At 44.2% G+C, this 25,885-nt stretch overlaps 1 protein-coding gene across 1 annotated transcript in view; it reads right to left on the bottom strand.

Annotated features, from left to right (window-relative positions):
* The window catches only part of tcp1 (t-complex 1), a 79,857-nt gene that overhangs the window by 32,705 nt on the left and 21,267 nt on the right, over nt 1–25,885 (bottom strand). Inside the window, exons 3-9 of the mRNA XM_038802286.1 lie at nt 25,054–25,182; nt 23,246–23,343; nt 16,351–16,461; nt 15,303–15,484; nt 10,725–10,851; nt 3,312–3,487; nt 1,586–1,709 (exon numbers count right to left, since the gene is read on the bottom strand). Coding sequence (XP_038658214.1) covers nt 1,586–1,709; nt 3,312–3,487; nt 10,725–10,851; nt 15,303–15,484; nt 16,351–16,461; nt 23,246–23,343; nt 25,054–25,182 — 947 coding nt within the window. The remainder of the gene's footprint in view (nt 1–1,585; nt 1,710–3,311; nt 3,488–10,724; nt 10,852–15,302; nt 15,485–16,350; nt 16,462–23,245; nt 23,344–25,053; nt 25,183–25,885) is intronic.

The raw sequence follows: 25,885 nt of genomic DNA, 5'->3' as shown, positions 1-25,885 counted from the left end.
TTTCTGTCAAACACAACTGTAGTGTCTTTCAGCTCTGCATAACTGAATATGCTCTATCCCATGCGTATAACTGCTCATACTACAGATATAAGTATAGCAGCAAATAAATGGGAACTTCAGTATCAAGTATTGCAAACAAACCTTCAGATAATGAGTAACTCAATCATCTTAATCACACATCCATAAATCATAACCAAAGCATTATGTTCAGCTTAACTATAAACTTAACACTATTAACAATAGCACTATTTGTTTTTTGCTTGAAGGTGCTGGCCATAATGATTCATCCAGTGACTGAGCTTGCGAAACACATTGCGCCTTTCAAGCTGTTGGGGAATTCCTTATTCAAATCAACCAGTCTCAGTGAGGGAGACAGGAACATTACAAATAGCCTCACGCCAACCCACAAGACAGCAAAACATATTCAGGATTTTTACTACTTCAAATGACAATATAATTCTCTTCTATGATGCCCTAACTATACAAAGAGCCTTTCAACATCAACTGTCTAGACTTTCAGCACTTATTGAAATAACAGGAGCAATCTAGAAAAACTAGACATGAACAAAACATTATCCAAGACAGCTACGTTACAGTTGGTAACACTGCAAACAAACAATTCATGAATGTTCGCTGCAACAAAGATTAAAGTTCAGTTATATTCTACCAAAATATTGGCACAAATCTCATGATGCACTTAAAACCCTTAGCTTTCACTGAGTTAATGGAGACTTGAACCGTCAAACCACTTAGTACAATTAACTTTCCTCTCCACCCAGGAGAGTTGCGAGCAGTGGGGGAAGGATCCAGCCAATCATGTCCATATATTCTGGTTGTGCCTGAATTTGGGAGAAATATTGGGGGTCGTTTTCCAGCACCATGTCCGAGGCTTTGCGTATGGGGCTTATTAGCACAGGGCTAAGTCGCTGGCTTTGAAAGCAGACCAAGCAGGTCAGCAGCACGGTTCGATTCCCGTAACAGCCTCCCCGAATAGGCGCCGGAATGTGGCGACTAGGGGCTTTTCACAGTAATTTCATTGAAGCCTACTCGTGACAATAAGAGATTTTCATTTCATTTCATGGAATTGGATCCCCTGGAGGCCATATCGGAGGTGTCAGACTTGCCAGTGTTGCAGACAGGAGCGGGGGCTCGTTGGGGTGGAGGTCAGCTTCTCCCCCAGTGCCTAGGTCTGGCTGGGGGATCAAATTGAGTTTTTGTATTTGGAGAAAGTGAAATTTGCTGAGACGGGCGGATGAGGACTTCCACCAGAAATGGGGCTAGTTTTGGAGAAGGGGGGGGGGGGGGGGGGGAGGAGAGTTGTGTACTGTTGTTACAAACATGTTGGAATGTTGAATAAACATATTTTGGAAAGAAAACTTTCCTCTCCACCTTCTACAATAAACCAATGCTGCTAAACAAAATCAAAGGGCAATGTCAAGGAAGCAATCCTGCAAATCCTCAAGGGCAAAAAAAACCAAAGTGAATGAAGACTTTCCAAAAAAAGGCTTAATTTCAACAAATCCTTTAAAAACCAGGGTATCAATTGCAAAGAGAACACATTTAACATATTTCACCCCCCACATACTTTTTAATTAGTATCAATTCATCGTCACATATTCTTTCTTGAACTACTTCCTCAGCCTGGCCCAGCATGGAGACCTCAAAAGTTTCTTCTCCTTCCAAGTTTGCCAGTGTTGAACACATAGTTGCTACAAACAAAAGAGTAAAATGTGAAATAAATGCCCCAGAACTTTTCTGCTTTTATGTCATATGCCAACATAAAATAGTACAATCAAAAGGAACAAAATAGTCCTCAAATCAAAATGACAGTTGTACACAATTGCATGTTAGTATTGAAACAGCAAGTCTTGAGAACGTTGTGGCTGTTATGCATCGGATTCTTCAGAAGACCTGATTCACTTATGTGGGGTTATTGCCCAGGAAGCCTAATCTTCCGGAGGCAGGTTTGCACTGCACAGACCCTTCTGAAAATGCCAGTGTCAGAGACGAGGGGATATTGCGTGTTACTTATCTGGATGCTTGCTTACACTAGACAGGTCTCAGGGACAGGAAACCTGGCTGCAAGGACAGAAAATGGAAGGCCCCAAAATATCTTTGCAACCAGGAGCACTTGTCCTCAGATCGCAGCTGACTGCAAGGTCTGAGCCAACATGCTTTTGCCAAGATTTTGTAATTGCATATTTGACCACCATTTATTAAAAAAGCATAATTACACAAAATTAGACTGCAGTGCGAGGTGATGCATTTTGATAAGAAGAACACAGACAGAAAATATAAAATGAGGTGTTAAATTCTTACGGGGATGCAGAAGCAGAGGAACTTGCATTTAAAGATCATTGAAGGTGGCAGGTCAGGTAGAGAGCAGTTAAAGCATATAGTCTCCTGGGCTTTATTAATAGGGGCATAAGAGTACAAGAGCAAGGTTATGCTGAACTTAAAAGGGTCAAGAACGAGAAGGTACAGATGCAAAGTGATTTGCAAAAGAAGTAAACGTAATGTGAGAAAAAACTCTCTCATAACAAGTAGTTGGGGGTCTGGAATGCACTGCTTGATAGTGTGGTCGGGGCAGGTTCAGCTGAGGTAGTCAAGAGGGCATTAGATAAATTATTTGAATAGAAACAATGTGCAGGGTTACAGGGGAAAGGCAGTAAGTCCGATGCTCGTGCAGAGACAGCACAGACATGCGTCCTAACAATTCTGTGATTAGAATCAACAAACAAATGGCCTCTATTCAAAATGAAATAGTGTAAAAAAAATTTCCAAGTATGTGCAACAGCCAAATACTGCTGAAACTACCCCTCAAAATAAAGCTGGTCTGGGCAGCAAGGTGGGACAATTAGCACTGTGCCATGGACCTGGGTTCAATTCCAGCCGTGCGTGACTGTTGGGTGAAAAAAAGAGGGAAGAAGAGGCGAGAAAGAGGTGGAATTAATCGGGAAGGGTCCAGACTGTGGAGTGTCCCTTGCGAGCTTGGTCTGGGTAATTAAAGTAGATGTGCTGAATTTGGAAGTGATTGTATTTCTTCTAACTTTTCCCAGACTTGAGCATATCACTGGCAGAGCCACCAGAGTTAGAGATTTAAATCGCGTGATCAGTTCTCGACAACTGCCACTTAAACCTTTAGCTCCTAGTGTCGCCAAAGGGTTAACCAGAGCATCTTTGGGTACCTTCAAAATCCAACACTGGGAAAGCAGGAATTTATGGTTGTTTCAGGTCAACGTACTGGAACGTTAACACAGTTTCTCTTTTCATGTCCTGCAATCCCCAACAAGTCTGATTTTTATACTTGCCTCCGCTTGCCTTTGCAACTCGCTTCAAGTCCCTTTTCAGACATCGGCGTACTGCCATGGCACCAGCATCGACAAAATATTTTAGACACATATCATCAATGCCACCAGTGGTCAAGATGACATTTGCACCTGTAGCCAAGATCTTTTGGATTCGCTCTTTGGTAATATCAGACTCCCTGAAAATCAAAGCCACAGCCAACATTGAATACGGAGCAGGAAACCAAATACAAAAAGAAATACAGTAGTGATTATAATGAAGTTGCCCAGAAAGCTTTTCATGTATTAGGTGATCTCAGATGGCAAAACTTATTTAGCATGTGATCATTGCAAATCTGATCAGAGGATAAAACTGTTGGTGTTACGGACAAAGTATGAAAGATATTTATACACAGGATATATTTATTGCACTGCACATTTATATGTTTCTATACTTACTGAAATTCTCCTTTTCAACTGCCTCTCCCCCATGTTTTGCATCAATAGGTAGGGATGTGAAAACGTGTGTTTAGGGCTGTAACTCAAGACATGGGCACAAGGTGATGGATTGAAAGGGGATTGGAAAGTTAACATATAGGCAGAAGTTTGGGCGAACGGAAGATTATGAAAGGTGTAATTTGAGGAACGAATGGTGTCATTTAAAAAAAATATTGTCCATGGGATGTGGGCATCGCTGGCCGGGTCAGCATTTATTGCCCATCCCTGAGGGCAATTAAGAATCAACCACATTGCTGTGGGTCTGGAGTCTTGTGTAGGCCACACCAGGTAAGAACGGCAGGTTTCCTTTCCTGAAGGACATTAGTGAACCAGACGGGTTTTTACGACAATCGGCAATGGTTCAATTGTTCATCAATAGACATCTAATTCCAGAACTTTTTCATCATCTGCCATGGCGCGATTCGAACCCTGGTCCCCAGAGAATGACTCTGGGTCTCTCGATTACGAGACCAGCAATAATACCACTACGCCACTCCACCCCCCAGAGGAGCAGGCCTTTTGAATAGACATTAAAAAATGAATGGATAAGGGCTTCAGCATCAGATGCGACAATATGGACCAGAGCAGGTAATGATCAGAGATAGGAGGTGGTCTCAGCGATTAAGAGGATATGGACCTTGGCTCAGGGTCACATAGGTTGCAAACCAAAACGCAATGGTCAATTTACCCTCAGACAGTGAACAGGAAGATATAGTCAGTGAAGAGTGAGTGGAGTTTGTGACAGGAACTAAAGACAATGATTTTGTTTTTCTCAATTGAAAACAATTTCACTTCTTCCAACATTGGATGTCTGCAAGTAGCATGGCAAACCAGAATAGTGGACGGGCCAAGAGAAATGGTTGGTGAAGTAGGGCTGGTTGCCATCGATGTATTTGTGAAACCAGATTGTATTCCCTGGTGTTGTCGAAAGTCACCACGTAAATGTGAAACAGATGGATGTTGGGGTCCCGAGAAGGAAAATGGTGCAGACAGGAACAGCAGTCATGGCCACACAATACAGAAAACGCCCTTCAGCCCATCGCGCCTGCGCCTGTCAAAAACAACCACCTAACTATTCTAATCCCATTTCCCAGCACTTGGCCCAAAGCCTTGCATGCTTTGACATTGTAAGTACACATCTATACTTCTTAAATGTAATACGGGTCTTTGCTCCACCACCCTTTCAGGCAGCGAATTCAAATTTCCATCATCCTCTGGCTAAAAAAGGTTTTTCCCCTCATCCCCACTAAACCTCCTGCCCCTTACCTTAAATCTATGTCCGCTGGTCATTGATCTTTCCAGCAAGGGGAAAAGTTGCTTTCTGCCTACTCTACCTATGGTCTTCATAATTTTTATACATCTCAATCATGTCCCCCCTCAGTCTCCTCTGCTCCAAGGAAAACAATCCAAGCCTATCCTGATCCCTGCGGACATAGGCTTCCAGTCAGAAAAATTCTCTCTTTCTCTTGGGACAATCCCTCAGCATCGAGGATAACTTGCTTCCACTCTGGGAGGTGGGTTCTGCAGTGGTTGAATAGTCTGATCCTGGATCCGCAGACTCTGCAATGGGTTGCAGCTGATGCTTGATGACGTGGGTGGGTGGATGCGCTGGATTCTGCGCTCCCCTTCCGCTGTTTATACTAGGCCTCTGCGTGCTCAACCTGACAACGCTAGAGGTGATTGGCGCAAAGAATGCTTTCTCTCCAGATTGTGCGTTAAGGCAAGTGATTGCATTTATTTAGGGAGGATTTCAAAGTGTCGTTGCAGTATTTCCTCTGCCCTCCTCGTGATCGCTTGCATTGGGAGCTTGGGAGTAGAGCACTTGTTTTGGGAGTGTGTCAGGAATGCGGACATTGTGGCCCACCCATCGCAGCTGGTCGAGCGTGACCAGTGCCTCAATACTGGGGATATTGGCCTGGGAGAGGACGCTCACGTTGGTACGCCTGTCCTGCCAGTAGATTTGCAGGATTTTGCAGAGGCAGCATTAATGATATAACCTCCAAGAATTTTTTTTCAATTTATCGTACATAATTTTTTTTTCCAATTAAGGGACAATTTAGAACATAGAACGATACAGCGCAGTACAGGCCCTTCGGCCCTCGATGTTGCACCGACATGGAAAAAAACTAAAGGGTATCTAACCTACACTATGCCCTTATCATCCATATGCTTATCCAATAAACTTTTAAATGCCCTCAATGTTGGCGAGTTCACTACTGTTGCAGGTAGGGCATTCCACGGCCTCACCACTCTTTGCGTAAAAAACCCACCTCTGTCCTATATCTATTACCCCTCAATTTAAGGCTATGTCCCCTCGTGCTAGCCACCTCCATCCGCGGGAGAAGGCTCTCGCTGTCCACCCTATCTAACCCTCTGATCATTTTGTATGCCTCTATTAAGTCACCTCTTAACCTTCTTCTCTCTAACGAAAACAACCTCAAGTCCATCAGCCTTGCCTCATAAGATTTTCCCTCCATACCAGGCAACATCCTGGTAAATCTCCCCTGCACCCGTTCCAAAGCTTCCACGTCCTTCCTATAATGAGGCGACCAGAACTGTACGCAATACTCCAAATGCGGCTGTACCAGAGTTTTGTACAACTGCAACATGACCTCATGGCCTCGGAACTCAATCCCTCTACCAATAAAGGCCAACACACCATAAGCCTTCTTCACAACCCTATCAACCTGGGTGGCAACTTTCAGGGATCTATGTACATGGACACCGAGATCCCTCTGCTCATCCACACTACCAAGAATTTTACCATTAGCCAAATATTCCGCATTCCTGTTATTCTTTCCAAAGTGAATCACCTCACACTTCTCCACATTAAACTCCATTTGCCACCTCTCAGCCCAGCTCTGCAGCTTATCTATGTCCCTCTGTAACCTGCAACATCCTTCCGCACTGTCTACAACTCCACCGACTTTAGTGTCGTCTGCAAATTTACTCACCCATCCTTCTGCGCCCTCCTCTAGGTCATTTATAAAAATGACAAACAGCAACGGCCCCAGAACAGATCCTTGTGGTACGCCACTCGTAACTGAACTCCATTCTGAACATTTCCCACCAACTACCACTCTGTCTTCTTTCAACTAGCCAATGTCTGATCCACATCTCTAAATCACCCTCAATCCCCAGCCTCCGTATTTTCTGCAATAGCTGACCGTGGGGAACCTTATCAAACGCTTTACTGAAATCCATATACACCACATCAACTGCTCTACCCTCGTCTACCTGTTCAGTCAGCTTCTCAAAGAACTCGATAAGGTTTGTGAGGCATGACCTACCCTTCACAAAACCATGCTGACTATCCCTAATCATATTATTCCTATCTAGATGATTATAAATCGTATCTTTTATAATCCTCTCCAAGACTTTACCCACAACAGACGTTAGGCTCACCGGCCTATAGTTACCGGGGTTATCTCTACTCTCCTTCTTGAACAAAGGGGCCACATTTGCTATCCTCCAGTCCTCTGGCACTATTCCTGTAGCCAATGATGACCTAAAAATCAAAGCCAAAGGCTCAGCAATCTCTTCCCTGGCTTCCCAGAGAATCCTAGGATAAATCCCATCAGGCCCCGGGGACTTATCTATTTTCACCTTGTCCAGAATTGCCAACACTTCTTCCCTACGCACCTCAATGCCATCTATTCTAATAGCCTGGGTCTCAGCATTCTCCTCCACAATATTATCTTTTTCCTGAGTGAATACTGACTAAAAGTATTCATTTAGTATCTCGCTTATCTCCTCAGCCTCCACACACAACTTCCCACCACTGTCCTTGACTGGCCCTACTCTTACCCTAGTCATTCTTTTATTCCTGACATACCTATAGAAAGCTTTTGGGTTTTCCTTGATCCTACCTGCCAAAGACTTCTCATGTCCCCTCCTTGCTCGTCTTACCTCTCTCCACCTACCCTGCACATCTTTGGGTTGTGGGGGGGTCAAACCCACACAGACACAGGGAGAATGTGCAAACTCCACACGGACAGCGACCCAAGGCCGGGATTCAAACCCGGGTCCTCAGCGGCGTAGGATCATTGAATCTACAGTGCAGAAGGAGGCCATTCGGCCCATCGGGTCTGCACTGGCTCCTGGAAAGAGCATCCCACCCAAGTCCACACCTCCACCCTATCCCCATAACCCAGTAACCACACCCGACACTAAGGGCAATTTTGGACACTGTAGTCCTGGTGCTAACCACTGCACCACCATGCTGCCTCCCTCCAAGGATTTGTGGTGTGTGCTGTACATTTTCCATGTATCTGATGCATACAGGACGGGGACTACGGCTGATTTATAGACCATGAGCTTGGTGCTGGGTCTGTGGTCTCTGAATATTCTGCCCCTCAGGCATCCAAAGAGGTTCCCGAGATATGGGAAACGATCCACATTGTCTAAGGGCTCACCATGCATCGTGATCGTTGGAGAGCAGTTTTGTATGGCAGGAGCGGGCTGGTGAGAATGTTTCTTTTCCAGATGTTTCGAGACCCATTCTCTCATATCCCTCGGTGAATGTGTCGATGATGGTTTGTAGCTCGCCTCTGAATGTGAGCGCATACAGGCATCGTCTGCATACTACAGTTAGATGAGAGGTTGGGGTGGCCTGGGTCCTAGCCTGGAGGCAGAGTTTGAACAGTTCCCCGCTTGTCTGGTAGGTTAGCTGCACTCCAGCAGGGAGCTTCAGGGTGACGAGGTGGAGTGTACATCAAATCATAGAATTTACAGTTCACAAGAGGCCATTCAGCACATTGAGTCTGCACTGGCCTTTGGAAACTGCATCCTACTTAAGCCCACGTCTCCACCCAACCCCAATAACCCCACCCAACCTTTTGGACACCAAGGGGCAATTTAGCACGAACAATCCACCTAACGTGCACATCTTTGGACTGTGGGAGGAAACCCACAATGACACGGGGAGAAAGTGCAAACTCAAGTAACCCGAGCCCATAATTGAACCCGGGTTCCTGGAGCCGTGAGACAGCAGTGCAAACCATCATACCACCTGGAGTGCCGTGCCCTGCTGCAAGGAAGATGAAGAACAGTGGTTGACCCCAATTTGCACATGTATTGGGTCTGTGGTGGTTCCATTGGTGAGAATCACTGCTTGCATGTCATCGTGGAGCAGGCCTGGAGAATGGTGCCAAATGTCTGCGGGCAGCTGAATTTGAGGAGAATGGTCCACAGTCCCTCACAGTTGACAGAGTTGAAGGCCTTTGCGAGATTGAAGGCCATGTAGAGGTTGATGCTGCTCCCTGCACTGTTCCTAGATTTGTCACGCACTGACGTTCATGTCCACAGAGACTCTTGATGGGAGGAAGCCGCACAGACTCGGGGAGCTCTTCAGCCACCGGGAGGATGCGGTTGAGAAGTATTCTTGCGATGACCTTTTCCGTGGCAGAAAGCAGGGAAATCCCTCTAATTTTTGCAGTCAGATCTTTTTTTCATAGAATTTACAGTAAAGGAGGCCATTCGGCCCATCGAGTCTGCACCGGCTCCTGGAAAGAGCACCCTACCCAAGGTTAACACCTCTACCGTATCCCCATAACCCAGTAACCCCACCCAACACTAAGGGCAGTTTTTGGACAATAAGGGCAATTTATCATGGCCAATCCACCTAACCTGCACATCTTTGGACTGTGGGAGGAAACCGGAGCACCCGGAGGAAACCCACGCAGTCACGGGGAAGATGTGCAGACTCCAAACAGACAGTGACCCAAGTCGGAATCGAACCTGGGACCCTGGAGCTGTGAAGCGATTGTGCTATCCACAATGCTACCGTGCTGCCCACAGATCTGTCCCCTTCCTTGAAGATTGTCACAAATAAGGCATCTCTGAGATCATCTGCCATGCTGTCTTCCTTCCAGACAAGGGTGATGAGGTTATGGAATCTTGTCAAGAGTGCATTTCCGCCGCATTCTAGTATTTCTGCGGGGATTCCATCTGCGCCAGAGGCCGTGTTGTTCATCAGCTGTCGGATGGCTTTTTTGAACTCGTGGTGAGCTGGGCTTGTGCTGAGATGGTGAAGGGTAGTGTGAAAAACTGCCCTCAACCCATCACCTTCTGCTTCCTGCCATTCAACCAATTTTGGATCCAATTTGCCAAATTTCCTTGGATCCCATAGGCTCTTACCTTCGCTGTCAGTCTCCCATGTGGGATCTTATCAAAAGCTTTGCTGAAGTCCATGTATTCTACGTCAAATGCATTTCCCACACCTGGTCACCTCTTCGAAAAATCCAATCAAGTTGGTTATTACAGATTTTCTGGTTATGACTAGGCAGTAAGGAATGGAACCAAGCAAGACCACTCAGCTCGACAATGGAGAAGAGGCATTGGAGAGTGGATGTGTGGCCAGCATATCAGTGGCTCCAGACAGCTGAATTAAGATAGTGTTAAGTTTACCACACAGGGTGTAATTGTGATTTTGTTTCAGTGCTGGGTAAGGAGAGATAATTGAGGGTTCAAATAGAATTGCATGAAAATTGGACATTGATACTGGGGATGATAACCGTCCAAACACTAAGAAAGGGAGATGGGGCAGTAGCTTGTGACCACAGAAGCAGCAGAGATTGTTTTTCTGAAGTGGGATTTATTTTGGCAATTTGACGGTGAGCAGGGGGATATGTGAAGAGGAGAAACCACCAACATCAGCAGTGAAATTGGGTGGCCATCAATTTTGTCGTAATAAGGTCAGGGAAAAGCAGGTTGTGCATCTCATGGACAATCGGGTTCAGCGAGGACGAGAAAGAGGAGGGAGATCCCAAAACTCCAATTACAATAAAATTAAACTCCCTAAATACTTAATTGCAATCTCAGGATAAATCAACAAAAAAAAATTTGTTTAAATTTAAGGGTTAAGTACCCACAAATGTTCACCAGAATAAGTGATTCAAAAATAGTGCAGTGAAGTTTCCAGCTTCAATCCTTTCATACCTCTGTCTAATTTGGTCCAACTTTTCTGGGTCAGATATGACAACTTGGATACCCAACTTCATTTTTGTCTTCTGCAGGCTGAAGTCCAAACATGCAATCTTTGCGTTAATTATTCTTTTGGTCATTCCTGAAAATAGAAATATTTTGGTTAATTTTAACTGAATAAAAATAAAAATTGCATTAATGAATTCAAAACATGGATGTGGAAAGTGAATTCTGTTGGAACAAAAAACCAGAACATCAGATCTTAGGCTCTAACTATTTCAAAAGTGTACCACAAATTTAGCCTTAAAAAAAATTAATTATAAAATTATAAAAATGTTTCCTCAATGGTTGCGATATAGAAGTACCGCACAGATCTTCAAGCTGACAGACTCAGTCAGATTCAAATGCAGTTGTTACTGTTACCCAGTCAAATTTATTTAGCTGACAAGACGATTGAGCTTAGCTCGGTTGTTAAATAATCTGCAGTTGATTACCCTAACTGAGCACAAAGAAAGAATGGGAAATTGCGTTGCCAGTATCCGTGCAACCAGATCACCAGTCATTTGAGTACATGTTAGTATTATTGTATACAAATGTTATGTCTGCATGGGGTTCTTCATGGTGCTCCAGTTTCCTCCCACAGTCCAAAGATGTGCAGGTTAGGTGGACTGGCCTCGGTAAAATTGCCCCCTAGTGTCCAAAAGGTTAGGGAGTTTTTTTCCTTCCGTTTTGAAAAATGTAGAGTACCCAATTCATTTTGTCCAATTAAGGGGCAATTTACCATGACCAATTCACCTACCCTGCACATCTTTGGGTTGGGAGGGCGAAAACCACGCAAACATGGACAGAATGTGTAAACTCCACACGGACAATGACCCAAAGCCGGGATTGAACCTGGGTTCTCAACGCCGTGAGGTAGCAGTGCTAACCATTGCACCACCGTGCTGCCCTTAAGGTTAGGTCGAGTTACGGCAATAGGGTAAGGCATTGGTCGAGGTAGGGTGCTCTTCCGGAGGGTTGCTGCAGAGTCAACGAGCCAAATGGCCGCCTTTTGCATTGTCGGAATCTATGATTCTGCTTGTATTGTATAACGATACATTCTTGTAGTCAGCAGCAATTAGTTTGAATGATCATGAACAGCAAAAAAAATTCTAAATCTCAGTTGAATGGCCTGGTTCTGATTTTAAGGCACACTCCTGCTTGCCCTCCATCCCCAGATTAGCAGAAAAGCTTTATCTTTACCGACCATATGATTGAGATTTTAAAAAAGAATTGACATCACTCTTCCCTGGAAGCTTTACTGTCTGCATTGCAGGGAATAGAAGTTTTTTCTCATTTTAATTCATGCAGCCTACTTCGATAAATCTGCACTAAACGCCTTCCAAGTGTTATGGGCCAGGGTTTAGAGAACCCCCAAGTGTATCATGGAGTTCACCTGACCCACAACTTTTAATAGATTGTGGTATGGGGAACACACGGCCCACTCTACAGATGTGGTACAGCAGAAAAAGGACAAGTATTTTTAAAAACAAAACAATATTTATTCTATGAACGCAAGTTAATCTATTTTAAAACAAACAGTGAACATCGAAGCAACCATTAATTCAAATACGACCCCAAAGACCTCTGCACTAAGTAACCCTGTAAGCTGTCCTTTGAACATCCAAAAGACTAAACAAACCTTCAAACAGCAGCACATTAGGTTTACATTCAATAATGAGACCGTTTACAACTCTGATTTCAGCAAATGATCCATAGATAGTCTTTGGATGGCAGAGATCAATGGTACAGCTGGTCCCTGAGCAGATGCAACCACCTACTTTCTACAAGGTCGGACGTCTCCCATCGGATACCAGGACCATCCAGCCGCAGCTGCCGACCGAGGAAGGGAGGGAAACGTGGCGGTCTGCAGGTTAGACTGAAGCAATGCAGTTTCAAGATCCCTCTCCCCAGCATACTCCTGGCAAACATACAAGCGATCGAAAACAAGCTGGATGAACTTAACGCTAGACTTACCTCTCAGAGGGAAGTAAGATACTGCTGTGTGCTCTGTTTCACAGAGACATGGCTCACCCCCGCCTCACCGGACTGTGCCATACAACCTGAAGGCTTCTCAATTCACCGGGCATCATTGGGCAAAGCAAAGGGTGGAGGGGTGCGCCTCCTCATCAACTCCTCCTGGTGCTTGGATGTGGCGACCCTGGCAACCTACTGCTCCCTGGACCTGGAATACCTGACCGTGAAGTACCGCCCATGCTATCTTCCACACGAGTTCACTTCAGCCATTATCATAGGGGTCTACATCCCACCCCAGTCAGAAGTGAGGAAGGCGCTGAACGAACCACACGGTTATAAACAACTTTGAAACAACACCCGGAGGCCTTGTTCACCGTGGCCTGAGACTTCAACAAGGCCAACCTGAAGAGTGTACTGCCAAAATCCCACCAGGGACGACAACACTCGACCACTGCTAGTCAAAAATCAAGGACGCCTACCGTTCCACCCCCCGACCATAAGACCTTCTCCCGGCATACAAGCAGAAACTCAACCGGGAGAATCCAGCCAAGAAGGTTGTGCAGTGCTGTTCCGAGAAAACAGAAGAGCTCTCACGTGACTGGTCCATATTGAAGAACTCAGTGACCAACTTAAATGAGTACGTCACCACCGTCACAGACTTCATCAGCAAATGTGTGGGCGACTGCGCGCCAAAGAAAACAGTACATACATTCCCCAACTGAATACCATGGCTCAATCACGAGATTGACTCCCAACTGAAGGACAGGTCTGAGGCGTTCAAGTCAGGCGCCCCTGACGTATACAAGAAATCCAGGTACGACCTCCACAAAGCCATCCGAGATGCCAAGAGACAAAATCAAATCAAGCTAGAGTCACAGACAGAATCTTGGCGCTTGTGGCAAGGACGAAACAACATAATGGGCTACAAAGCGAAGCCGAGCAGTATCTCCAGCAGCAGCCCACCCCTCCCCGATGAACTTTGGACTGTGGGAGGAAACCGGAGCACCCGGAGGAAACCCACGCACACACGGGGAGGACGTGCAGACTCTGCACAGACAGTGACCCAGCTGGGAATCGAACCTGCGACCCTGGAGCTGTGAAGCATTTATGCTAACCACCATGCGACCGTGCTGCCCACCGGTCTACAGGTCCCCACCTGCTTCAAGAAGACCACCATCATACCGGTGCCACAGAAGAACCAGGCAACATGCCTCAACGACTACCATCTGGTGACCCTGACTTCAGTCGTAATGAAGTGCTTGGAGAGGTTGGTCATGCAGCGCATCACCTCCATACTCCTAGAACGCCTTGACCCACTGCAATTTGCATACCGCCACAACCGGTACACAGCAGATGCCATCTCCCTGGCCCTACACCCATCCCTACAGCATCTCGATAACAAGGACTCCTACATCAGACTCCAAATTATTGACTACAGCTCCGCCTTCAACACCATAATCCCAGCCAAACTCATATCAAAACTCCAAAACCTAGGACTTGGCTTCTCACTCTGCAACTGGTTCCTCGACTTTCTAACCCACAGACCACAATCAGTAAAAATAAACAACCTCCACCGTAGTCCTCAATACCAGGGCCCCGCAAGGCTGCATATTTAGCCCCCTACTATACTACCTGTACACAAACAACTGCGAGGCAAAATTTGGTTCCAACTCCATCGACAAATTTGCTGACAATACAACCATAAGTGGGCTGGACCTCGAATAACGATAAGTCAGAATACAGGAGGGAGATTGAGAACCTAGTGGAGTGGTGCAGTGACAGCAATCTATCCCTCAATGACAGCAAAACTAAAGAGCTGACTTCAGAAAGTACGGTACACACCCCTGTCAGCATCAAAGGTGCCGAGGTGGAGATGGTTAGCAGTTTCAAATTTCTAGGTGTGCACAGGTCGATGCTACCACGGAGGAAGCACAACAGTGCCTATACTTCCTCAGGAAACTAAGGAAATTGGACATGTCCACATGAACTCTTACCAACTTTTACAGATGCACCACAGAAAGCATCCTATCTGGCTGCGTCACAGCCTGGTGTGGCAACTGCTTGACCCAAGACCGCAAGAAACTTCAGAGAGTCGTGAACACAGCCCAGTCCATCACAAAAAACCTGCCTCCCATCCATTGACTCCATCTACACCTCCCGCTGCCTGGGGAAAGCGGGCAGCATAATCAAAGACCCCTCCCACCTGGCTTACTCACTCTTCCAACTTCTTCCATCGGGCAGGAGATACAGAAATCTGAGAACATGCACAAACAGACTCAAATACAGCTTTTTCCTCGCTGTTACCAGACTCATAAATGGACTTATGGACTGACCTCATTAACACTATATATACCCCTGTATGCTTCATCCGATGTTGGTGCTTATGTCGTTATATTGTATACCTTGTGTTGCCCTATTATGTATTTTCTGTTATTCCCTTTTCTTCCCATGTACTGAACGATCTGTTGAGCTGCTCCAGAAAAATACTTTTCACTGTACCTCGGTACACGTGACAATAAACAAATCCAATCCAATCTTAGTTTAACCAAATCAGACGTTATTGTTGTTGATATTTACCTTGTGAACCAACAGTACAATTGAGCGCGTACCCATTTACCAAAAGGCTCTCTCTCTGGCTCCGTCCATGTGCTTTTAGCAAATTTATAGACTTGATTGGATAGCGAGCCTGACCCTTGGCATCTGTGAATTTTACTGCATGAGCTGCATCTACCACCATGTTGGCAAAGAAGTCCGCATCACTGTGATTCAAGTCAAGGTTCAAAATTGTTTTAAGTTTAAATCAGGGGTTACGTAAATAAAGCACATTTAAAAACTCAATTCACCTCACTGATAAGAAACTACGTTAAACAGAAAGTACTATAGCTTACAATCTGCTGACTTGAGAGCAGAGTCAGATATGCACACACGGCAAGTCAGTGGACAATTCAGTGGTAGCCATCTCAAACCCACAAAGAAACAAAAGCTTTTTAGAATAATCAACAGGAAAATTAAATTTGTTGGTTAACATTACAGGAAATAATGCTGTCATTTCAAGACAAGTGGAAACAGAACAGCGACAAATTAAATGTAAGCGAACACAAGCCCAACCGTATTTTGTAATAGAAGTGAGCTGAAGTAAAAAGGTTTCACTGACTTATTATATATATCAAGCTAGCTGGAGAATTTGAAACCTGATGCTTGTGGCAAGATATAATACTGCAGGTATTAAAAAAAATGTAATTTTGAAGCTTGTATTTCAATTACATTCATGAAAAGGGTACTTTTAAAATTTCCTATTGCACTTGATTCTTTTAATGAAAAAAAAGAGCAGAAATGAGATGTAATCCTTTAGACCCCCAACTGGTACTCATTAGGGTAACTGCACAACAGACTGACATTAACATTTTGTGAATGTTGAAAATATAGCTAGATTTCTTGCCCTGCTGAAAACAGCCCTTCAAAAAACAGCCCTTCAAAAACGCCGATATTTGGAATGCTCACTGGAACAAAGGACAAGAGTCACAATGTTGAACAATATTACTCTCAGCTAGAAGGAAATCAGCAGCAAAGACATTAGAAATGAAACACATCTCGAATGCACCAGTATTTTTTGTTAGAAAGATACATTCCAATTATTTTTGATGACATGGAGGTTTTGGCAGCATTGACAAGACATTCTCTGCCTAGTTCATCCAAATTAATAGTCAGATTCTCCTGGATGTAACGAACCGCCTCCCTGTTAATAAAAACATTTTTTAAATTACCAAATTTTAAATGACAAACTTTTCATTCCTAAATGAGTATAACTGAACATGAACAACCTGAAGTATAAATGTGTACAATTCTAGAAGACTTAGTGATGTAAATTCAACAGCAGGTTTATGAATACAACATTTCACATCAGACCATAAATTAGCCATTCCTCTTGGTTAAAGCAAACTCACTGCCAACCAAATTTCTGAGTGAATTATGACATTAAATATAACACTCAGCCAGAGTATTTCTGGCCCATTTATCATGAACAATTCTCAGCAAGACAATAATTTAAATCACTTTACACAGCTATTTGGAAGAGTGCAACTGCGCACAATCAAGAGTACGTCAACATTATAAAATATCCAGCCTCGCCACCACCTTATCAAGGGCAATTAGAGATGGGCAATAAATGTTGGTCAAGCCAGCAGCTCCCAAAAATTTAAATACAACTTATGTTCAGCCATTTTATTTGTACAGAAACAAATTCAGCACATTATTATGGCAGACAACGTTTTTCTCCCCACAAGCAATAACTAGCAAGTCAAGAAGAAAGTCAAGCTAGTCAAACGATGTGGGTTCCTGGAAAGATTAACCATTTATCAAATAGAGCAACAGACAAGAAAGCAATATTTAGTAAAATAATTCCCGAGATAAGAATTCAGGTATGCACGTTTTTAAAACTAAAAAAGGCTAAAGCTATACTATCATTCCGCCATTCTTTTAAAATAAACGAGGTCGAAGGAAACAAAATAACTCCCACTAATGGCATTGATTGAAGTAGTCGTTTATCATTTGTGTTTATCCAGCACAAAATGTAGCAAATAACAGAAGTTGGTGAATGACGTTCACATTCAGATCACTAATTATGGTTCAGCCCCAACAATTTCTTAAAAGGACAGGTATGTACATACATAACCTGCTCAAAGGAATAATTAATAGCCCTAAACTACCCTTCAACATTTCCCACATGGCACAGGAGAAAAGCTATCTGAGTAAGAATAGTTAATTAGTTTATGGGCAAATTAAAAAAATATATATTATTTTAAAACTCAAGCCCATTAACAAATTTTAGCACCAGATATAATGAATAAACTTCTTTATATAAAAAAAAGTCTCATTTGCAAAGAACAAAGAAAATTACAGCACAGGAACAGGCCCTTCGGCCCTCCCAGCCTGCGCCGATCCAGATCCTTTATCTAAACCTGTCGGATCAAGAATCTAAGGATCTACTTCCCTCTATTCCCCGCCCGTTCATATATCTGTCTGGATGCATCTTAAATTATGCTATCGTGCCTGCCTCTACCACCTCCACTGGCAAAGCGCTCCAGGCACCCACCACCCTCTGCGTAAAAAACTTTCACCCTCTCACCTTGAAATTGTGACCCCTTGCAATTGACACCCACACTCTTGGAAAAAGCTTGTTGCTATCCACACTGTCCATACGTCTCAATTTTGTAGACCTCAATCAGGCACCGCCGTCTTTCCAACGAAAACAATCCTAATCTACTCAACCTTTCTTCATAGCTAGCACCCTCCATACCAGGCAACATCCTGGTGAACCTCCTCTTCACACTCTCTAAAGCATCCATATCCTTCTGGTAATGTGGCGACCAGAACTGCACGCAGTATTCCAAATGTGGCCTTACCAAAGTCCTATACAACTGTAACATGACCTGCCGACTCTTGTACTCAATACCCCGTCCGATGAAGGCAAGCATGCTGTATGCCTTCTTGACCACTATCGACCTGCGTTGCCACCTTCAGGGTACAATGGACTTCCAGATCTCTCTGTACATCAATTTTCCCCAGGACTCTTCCATCGACCGTATAGTCCGCCCTTGAATTGGATCTTCCAAAATGAATCACCTCGCATTTGCCTGGATTGAACTCCACCTGCCATTTCTCTGCCCAACTCTCCAATCTATCTATATTTTGTTGTATTCTCTGACAGTCCCCTTCGCTATCTGAAACTCCACCAATCTTAGTACCATCTGCAACTTGCTAATCACACCACCTGTACCTTCGTCCAGATCATTTATGTGTATAACAAACAACAGTGGTCCGAGCACAGATCCCTGTGGAACACCACGAGTCACCTTTCTCCATTTTGAGACACTCCCTTCCACCACTACTCTCTGTCTCCTGTTGCCCAGCCAGTTCTTTATCCATCTAGCTAGTACACCCTGAACCCCATGCGACTACACTTTTTCTGTCAACCTGCCATTGGAAACTTTATCAAACGCTTTACTGAAGTCCATGTATATGACATCTACAGCCCTTCCCTCATCAATTAACTTTGTCACTTCCTCAAAGAATTCTATTAGGTTTGAAAGAGATGACCTTCCCTGCACAAAACCATGCTGCCTCTCACTGATAACTCTATTTTCTTCCAAATGTGAATAGATCCTATCCCTCAGTATCTTCTCCAACAGTTTGCCGACCACTGACGTCAAGCTCACAGGTCCATAATTCCCTGGATTATCCCTGCTACCTTTCATGAACAAAGTGACAACATTAGCAATTCTCCAGTCCTCCAGGACCTCACCCGTGCTTAAGGATGCTGCAAAGATATCTGTTAAGGCCCTGCTATTTCGTCCCTCAGTAACCTGGGATAGATCCCATCAGGACCTGGGGACTTGTCCACCTTAATGCCTTTTAGAATACCCATAACTTCCCCCTTCATTATGCCGACTTGACCTGGAATAATCAAACATCCATCCCTAACATCAACATCCGTAATGTCCCTCTCCTTGGTGAATACCAATGCAAAGTGCAAAGTACTCATTAAGAATCTCACATTTCCTCTGACTCCACGCATAAATTCCCTCTTTTGTCTTTGAGTGGGCCAATCCTTTCTCTAGTTACCCTCTTGCTCCTTATATACGAATACAGTAGTCCCCCGTTATACCGCGCTCCGCAATACCGCGGTTCGCGATATACGGCGGGGGGGGGGGGGGGGGGGGCTTATGGACCCCAACTGTCAGCTTCCCTCTCCGGATCAAAGTGAGCCGGCCGCTGAAATTGACACTGCCGGCTGATTGGAGGGAGATTCAGTGAAAGAGGAGCAGCGTTCCTGGTACGTTTCTGTGGGTTTCCTAATATGAACTAAGGGAACTAGGTGGTGGGTTATGCAGATTCTATTCATATAGTTTCAAGGACCAGGAGAAATTGATGCTGTCAGTTTATCCCCCCGTAGACTCACAATGGGAAGCGCATGCATAGATTTTTAAATAAATTTAGAAGTGCTACTTTCTTACTTTAACTTATATTTAACTTATGGTAGCATAATGTAATAATTCAGCAGTCAACTAAAGTAAGTTCTTATCAGAACTCTGATTGAAGGTTTTATCCAATGCTTCCCCTGTGTGCGTGGGTTTCCTCCGGGTGCTCTGGTTTCCTCCCACAGTCCAAAGATGTGCGGGTTAGGTGGATTGGCCACGCTAAATTGCCCGTAGTGTCCTAATAAAAGTAAGGTTAAGGGGGGGGGGTTGTTGGGTTATGGGTATAGGGTGGATACGTGGGTTTGAGTAGGGTGATCATGGCTCGGCACAACATTGAGGGCCGAAGGGCCTGTTCTGTGCTGTACTGTTCTATGTTCTATGTTCCGGTCCAAAGAAAAAGTTGCAGAGCCAAAAAACCCCCATCGTGGATATCCGCGGCTCGGATGCAACGCAGGTGGCTGTCTTGGACCCCAACACCCGCGTTATAACGGGGGACTACTGTACAAGGCTTTGGAATTTTCCTTAACCCTGTTAGCCAAAGATATTTCATGACCCCTTTTAGCCCTCTTCATTGCGCGTTTGAGATTTGTCCTACTTTCCCGATATTCCTCCAAAGCTTCATCAGTTTTAAGTCGCCTAGATCTTATGTATGCTTCCTTTTTCATTTTAGCTAGTCTCACAATTCCACCTGTCATTCCCTAATCTTGCCATTTCTATCCCTCATTTTCACAGGGACATGTCTGTCCTGCACTCCAATCAACCTTTCCTTAAAAGACTCCCACATTTCAAATTTGGATTTACCCTTAAACAGCTGCTCCCAATCCACATTCCCTAGTTCCTGCCAAATTTTGTTATGCTTGGCCGTTGCCCAATTTAGCACTCTTCCTTTAGGATCAGTCTTGTCTTTGCCCATGAGTATTCTAAAACTTACAGAAATGTGATCGCTATTCCCAAAGTAATCCCTGACTGAAACTTCAAACACCTGGCCGGGATCATTCCCCAATACCAGGTCAGAATGGCCCCTTCCTGAGTTGGACTATTTACATACTGCTTTAAAAAACTCTCCTGGATGCTCCTTACAAATTCTGCTCAATCTACACCTCCAACACTACACGAGTCCCATTCAATGTTCGGGAAGTTAAAATCTCCCATCACGACCACCCTACTGCTCCTACATTTTTCTATAATCTGTCTACATATTTGTACCTTTACTTCACGCTCGCTTTTGGGAGGCCTGTCATAAAGTCCCAACAATGTTACTGCACCCTTCTTATTTCTTAGCTCTACCCATATTGCCTCAGTGCTCGTATCCTCCATCGTGCCCTCCTTAATCACAGCTGTGATATCATCTCTGACCAGCAATGCAACTCCTCCACCCCTTTTACCTCCCTCTCTATCCCTCCTGAAGCATCTATACCCTGGGATATTTAGTTGCCAATCTTGCCCTTTCCTCAACCAAGTCTCAGTAATACCAACATCATATTCCCAGGTACTAATCCAAGCCCTAAGTTCATCTGCCTTACCTGCTACACTTCTCGCATTAAAACAAATGCACCTCAGACCACCCGTCCCTTTGCATTCATCATCTCTTCCCTGTCTACTCTTCCCTTAGTCACAATGTGTTTATTATATAGTACCTTACTGGCTTTAGTTGCTGCCTCTTTACTGACCTCTAACCTCCTAATCAGGTTCCCATTCCCCCTGCCACATTAGTTTAAAACCTCCCCAACAGTGTTAGCAAAAGCACCTCCGAGGACATTGGTTCCAGTCCTGCCCAGGTGTAGACCATCCGATTTGTAATGGTCCCACCGCCCCCAGAACCGGTTCCAATGTCCCCAAAATCTGAACCCCTCCCTCCTGCACCATCTCTCAAGCCACGCATTCATTCTGACTATTCTTAAATTTCTACTCTGACTGTCTCGTGACACTGGTAGCAATCCTGAGATTACTACCTTTGAGGTCCTACTTTTTAAACTTATCTCCTAACTCCCTAAATTCTGATTGTAGGACCTCATCCCGTTTTTTACCTATATCGTTGGTGCCTATGTGCGTCACAACAACTGGCTGTTCACCCTCCCATTTCAGTATGTCCTGCAGCCGATCTGAGATATCCCTGGCCCGTGCACCCAGGAGGGAACATACCATTCGGGAGTCTCGTTTTCAACCACAGAAACGCCTGTCTACTCCCCTTACGATCGAATCCCCTATGACTATAGCCCTGCCAGTCTTTTTCCCGCCCTTCTGTGCAGCAGAACCAGTCACGGTGCCATGAATCTGGCTACTACTGCCTTCCCCTGGTGAGCCATCTCCTCCAACAGTATCCAAAACGGTATACCTGTTTTGGAGGGAGATGACCGCAGGGGACACCTGCACTGCCTTCCTGCTCTTTCTCTGCCTTATGGTCACCCATTCCCTGTCTCCCTCACCAATCCTAATCTGCAGTGTGACCAACTCACTGAACGTGCTATCCACGACCTCCTCAGCATCGCAGATGCTCCAAAATGAGTCCATCCGCAGCTCCAGAGCCGTCATGCGGTCTAACGGGAGCTGCAGCTGGACACACTTCCCGCACATGAAGGAGTCAGGAGCATCGGCCGCGTCCCTGAACTCCCACATTGAGCACGAGGAGCATAACATGGGTCTGGGATCTCCTGCCATTTTTACACTTTACCGTAACCGATTACAAAAATATCAAATAATGAATAAGTGAAAGGAATAAAGATTTTACTTACCAATCACAATACTTGCCAACACACAGAGAGTTAAATTTCTCCCAGTTACTGCGAATTGGAGCACTTTCCTTACCAGCCAATCAGGTCACTGCTTTGCTGTGATGTCACTCTTCAAATTTATCCGCAAAGACCATATGGCCGCTGTTTAAGCAGCTAGTTTAAATACTCACCGCTCGACTCTGTAGCTCCGCCCACTCCAACAGCTGAATTCCCGCCGAAAAGACTCTAATCCGCGATGCAGCTAGCTTAAATACTCACATCATACAACAATTAGATAACTGTTGTAAACGTCCTCTTTCCACTTATTTAGAACATAGAACATAGAACAGTACAGCACAGAACAGGCCCTTCGGCCCTCAATGTTGTGCCGAGCCATGATCACCTACTCAAACCCACGTATCCACCCTATACCCGTAACCCAACAACCCCCCCCCCCTTAACCTTACTTTTATTAGGACACTACGGGCAATTTAGCATGTCCAATCCACCTAACCCGATTCAAAACTTGGCTTGACCTAATCACTACTCCATTTTACCTTGTTCTCATCTACTCATTTTCACCTGTAATTGTGTCCTGTATTACTGTATTTGCTTCTTTACCATTGTTTTCTGATAAAACAAATGTTACAAATGCACTGACAAATTTCAACACACCCGAATAATGTTTACTCTCAAACAGATTTCAACTTATGCACAAACACAACCAGTATCTCATGCCAGAGAGATTGATAAAATCTGCAATACATTTGGACAAGCCTTAAGTAATTGTATTAATCGTATCGGACATATTGAACATTTCATCAGAACTTACTTGCAGGCAAGACGATAACCACTAATGATTGAGGTTGGGTGAATTTTCTGTTTCACCAGTTCATCTGCACCCTTAAGTAGTTCAGCAGCAATAATAACCTGTATTAAGATCAAAGGAACTCGATCGGTTAAAAGTATTAATTGTCCACCCATCCCATTTTCACAAGTGGCAGATGCATTTGTTTCCCTAGCATACATAAAACAATGAGAAACCCATTGAGTAGATGAGAACAAGTAAACTAACAATCTCTTTATACACAAAATCAAATTTATTGAACTGGGAGAAATTAATTGATATATGATAGAGATTACGCACCATTACATTTTAAATTCTGAAAACCCAATATACCAATTCCAATCTTAATTTAAAATGACTGGATATTTCCACTTTTAATTAGAAAAATTAATTCAAGGGCAGCACGGCGGCCTAGTGGTTAGCACAACCGCCTCACGGCGCTGAGGTCCCAGGTTCGATCCCGGCTCTGGGTCACTGTCCGTGTGGAGTTTGCACATTCTCCCCGTGTCTGCGTGGGTTTCGCCCCCACAACCCAAAAATGTGCAGAGTAGTTGGATTGGACACGCTAAATTGCCCCTTAATTGGAAAAAATAATTGGGAAATCTAAATTTATAAAAAAAGAAAAATTAATTCATCTATATTTAAAATACAGTACTCATGAATAATTAAGCATATTGTCATCATAGAATTTACAGTGTAGAAGGAGGCCATTCGGCCCATCGAGTCAAGCCCACGTATCCACCCTATCCCCGTAACTCAGCAACCGCCAGTTAACCTTTTAGGACACTAAGGGCAATTTATCATGGCCAATCCACCTAACCCGCACATCTTTGGAATGTGGGAGGAAACCGGAGCACCCGGAGGAAACCCATGCAGACACGGGGAGACTCCGCAGAGTGACCCAAGTCGGGAATCGAACCTGGGACCCTGGAGCTGTGAAGCAATTGTGCTAACCACTATGCTACCGTGCTGCCCTAACTTGAGGCCAACAGGATGCAGGAAAATAACTTTTGTAAAATCCAATTTCATAGGTTCCAAGTCTTTGAATCTTAAAATATTACCCTCCCACCCAGTTATCTTCTCTTTTTCCCAACCCCCCGGGTTCCTTTTCCATGTGTGTGGGTATATTCCCGGATTGACATCATTTTTGCGGTGAACCGTGCGGGGCTTATAGGAGCGGAATAATGATTTTGGACCACGCCCTGCCCTATCTCGACGCAAGACTTTGTTGGGTGAAGCACAGAAGCTGGGCTGGACGTTGGATTGATTGATTGATATTTATTGTCAGATGTGCCGAAAGACAATGAAAAGTATTTTTCTGCAGCCGAGGGTTTCGGGGCTTTTGGCAGACAAGGAGTTCCGTGGGAAGGGGGTGCTGGCGATTACGAATTATGTTGAGCTTAATTAGAATGGGGATGTATTGGCAGCCACATTTTGGGAGGCCTTGAAAGCAGTGGTCAATTCAACCCACCTGATGAAGGAGCTGCGCTCCGAAAGTGAGTGACACCAAAAACCTGTTGGACTTTAACCTGGTGTTATAAGATTTCTGACTGACCACCCCAGTCCAACACTGGCATCCCCACATCAGAGTTAATTCAAGACAATAGGTCGTGATAATACTGTGGTCTCTCAACCGACAGTGCTGACATTACACTGATGATTGATGAGGGTTGTGTTGGTCAATAAAGAGTTAAAATAGTGACTTGCTTAACACATATTTATGTTTAGATTGATTCAGGTTAATTCACTGAGCTTTTAAAAAAACTCAAGCAAATTGATACAAATTTACTTACAACTGATGTTGTACCATCCCCAACTTCTTTGTCCTGAAGCTCAGCCAATTCACATAACACTTTGGCAGCTGGGTGCTCCACTTCAAGAAGTTTCAGGATTGTTGCTCCATCATTAGTGATTGTGACATCCTGCACAAGACCAGAAACATGTATAATTTAAAAATGTGTTGCATTTAAGTCTTTTATTTTGCTAGCTGTTTTAGAGTCATAGTATTTTAACTAAGATAGCTTGAAGTAATTTCCTTTATTCCCCACAATACTTTGTGCAGACAGTGCTGATTCTTAAAATGATTACAGTTTTCTTTTTTTTTAAATAATCTTTATTGTCACAAGTAGGTTTACATTGCAATGAAGTTACTGTGAAAAGCTCCTACCTTCCTTTAGAACTATGTAGCTTTATCACAAAGGCATCAAAGGAACATGTGGAGTGGTTATTTTGAAATACCCAAACTCAGGAAATTCCATTTTGAAAGTCCACCTCCAGTAGAGATTTCACCCCCACTCCACAAACTTATTTCCATTGGTGCTAAATACTCTCTAATACTTCACACGAGGATGACCATTTCCCCCTGCAATCATGGAAACTTCTTAATGGAAAGGGCATTTCAGGAGTATTAGCTGACTGCTACATTTTCCAAACTGGGAAGCTATGGTACTATAACCACGACTGTAGTTTTGTAGACTGAGAGAAACCTGCAATCTTTCAGTTCACATGGTCCGAATGATGTGGTTATTGCATTTACCAGCTGATTCAGAACCTCCAGGAAAATGGTGGGCTGGATGACTGAAATATGAAATGAAAAAATGAAATAGAAATCACTTGTCACAAGTA

The sequence above is a fragment of the Scyliorhinus canicula genome, chromosome 1 (assembly GCF_902713615.1).
Source record: "Scyliorhinus canicula chromosome 1, sScyCan1.1, whole genome shotgun sequence".
Lineage (NCBI taxonomy): Eukaryota > Metazoa > Chordata > Chondrichthyes > Carcharhiniformes > Scyliorhinidae > Scyliorhinus > Scyliorhinus canicula.
The sequence above is the reverse complement of the archived record's forward strand: the minus strand, read 5'-3'. Positions and strand labels throughout refer to the sequence as shown.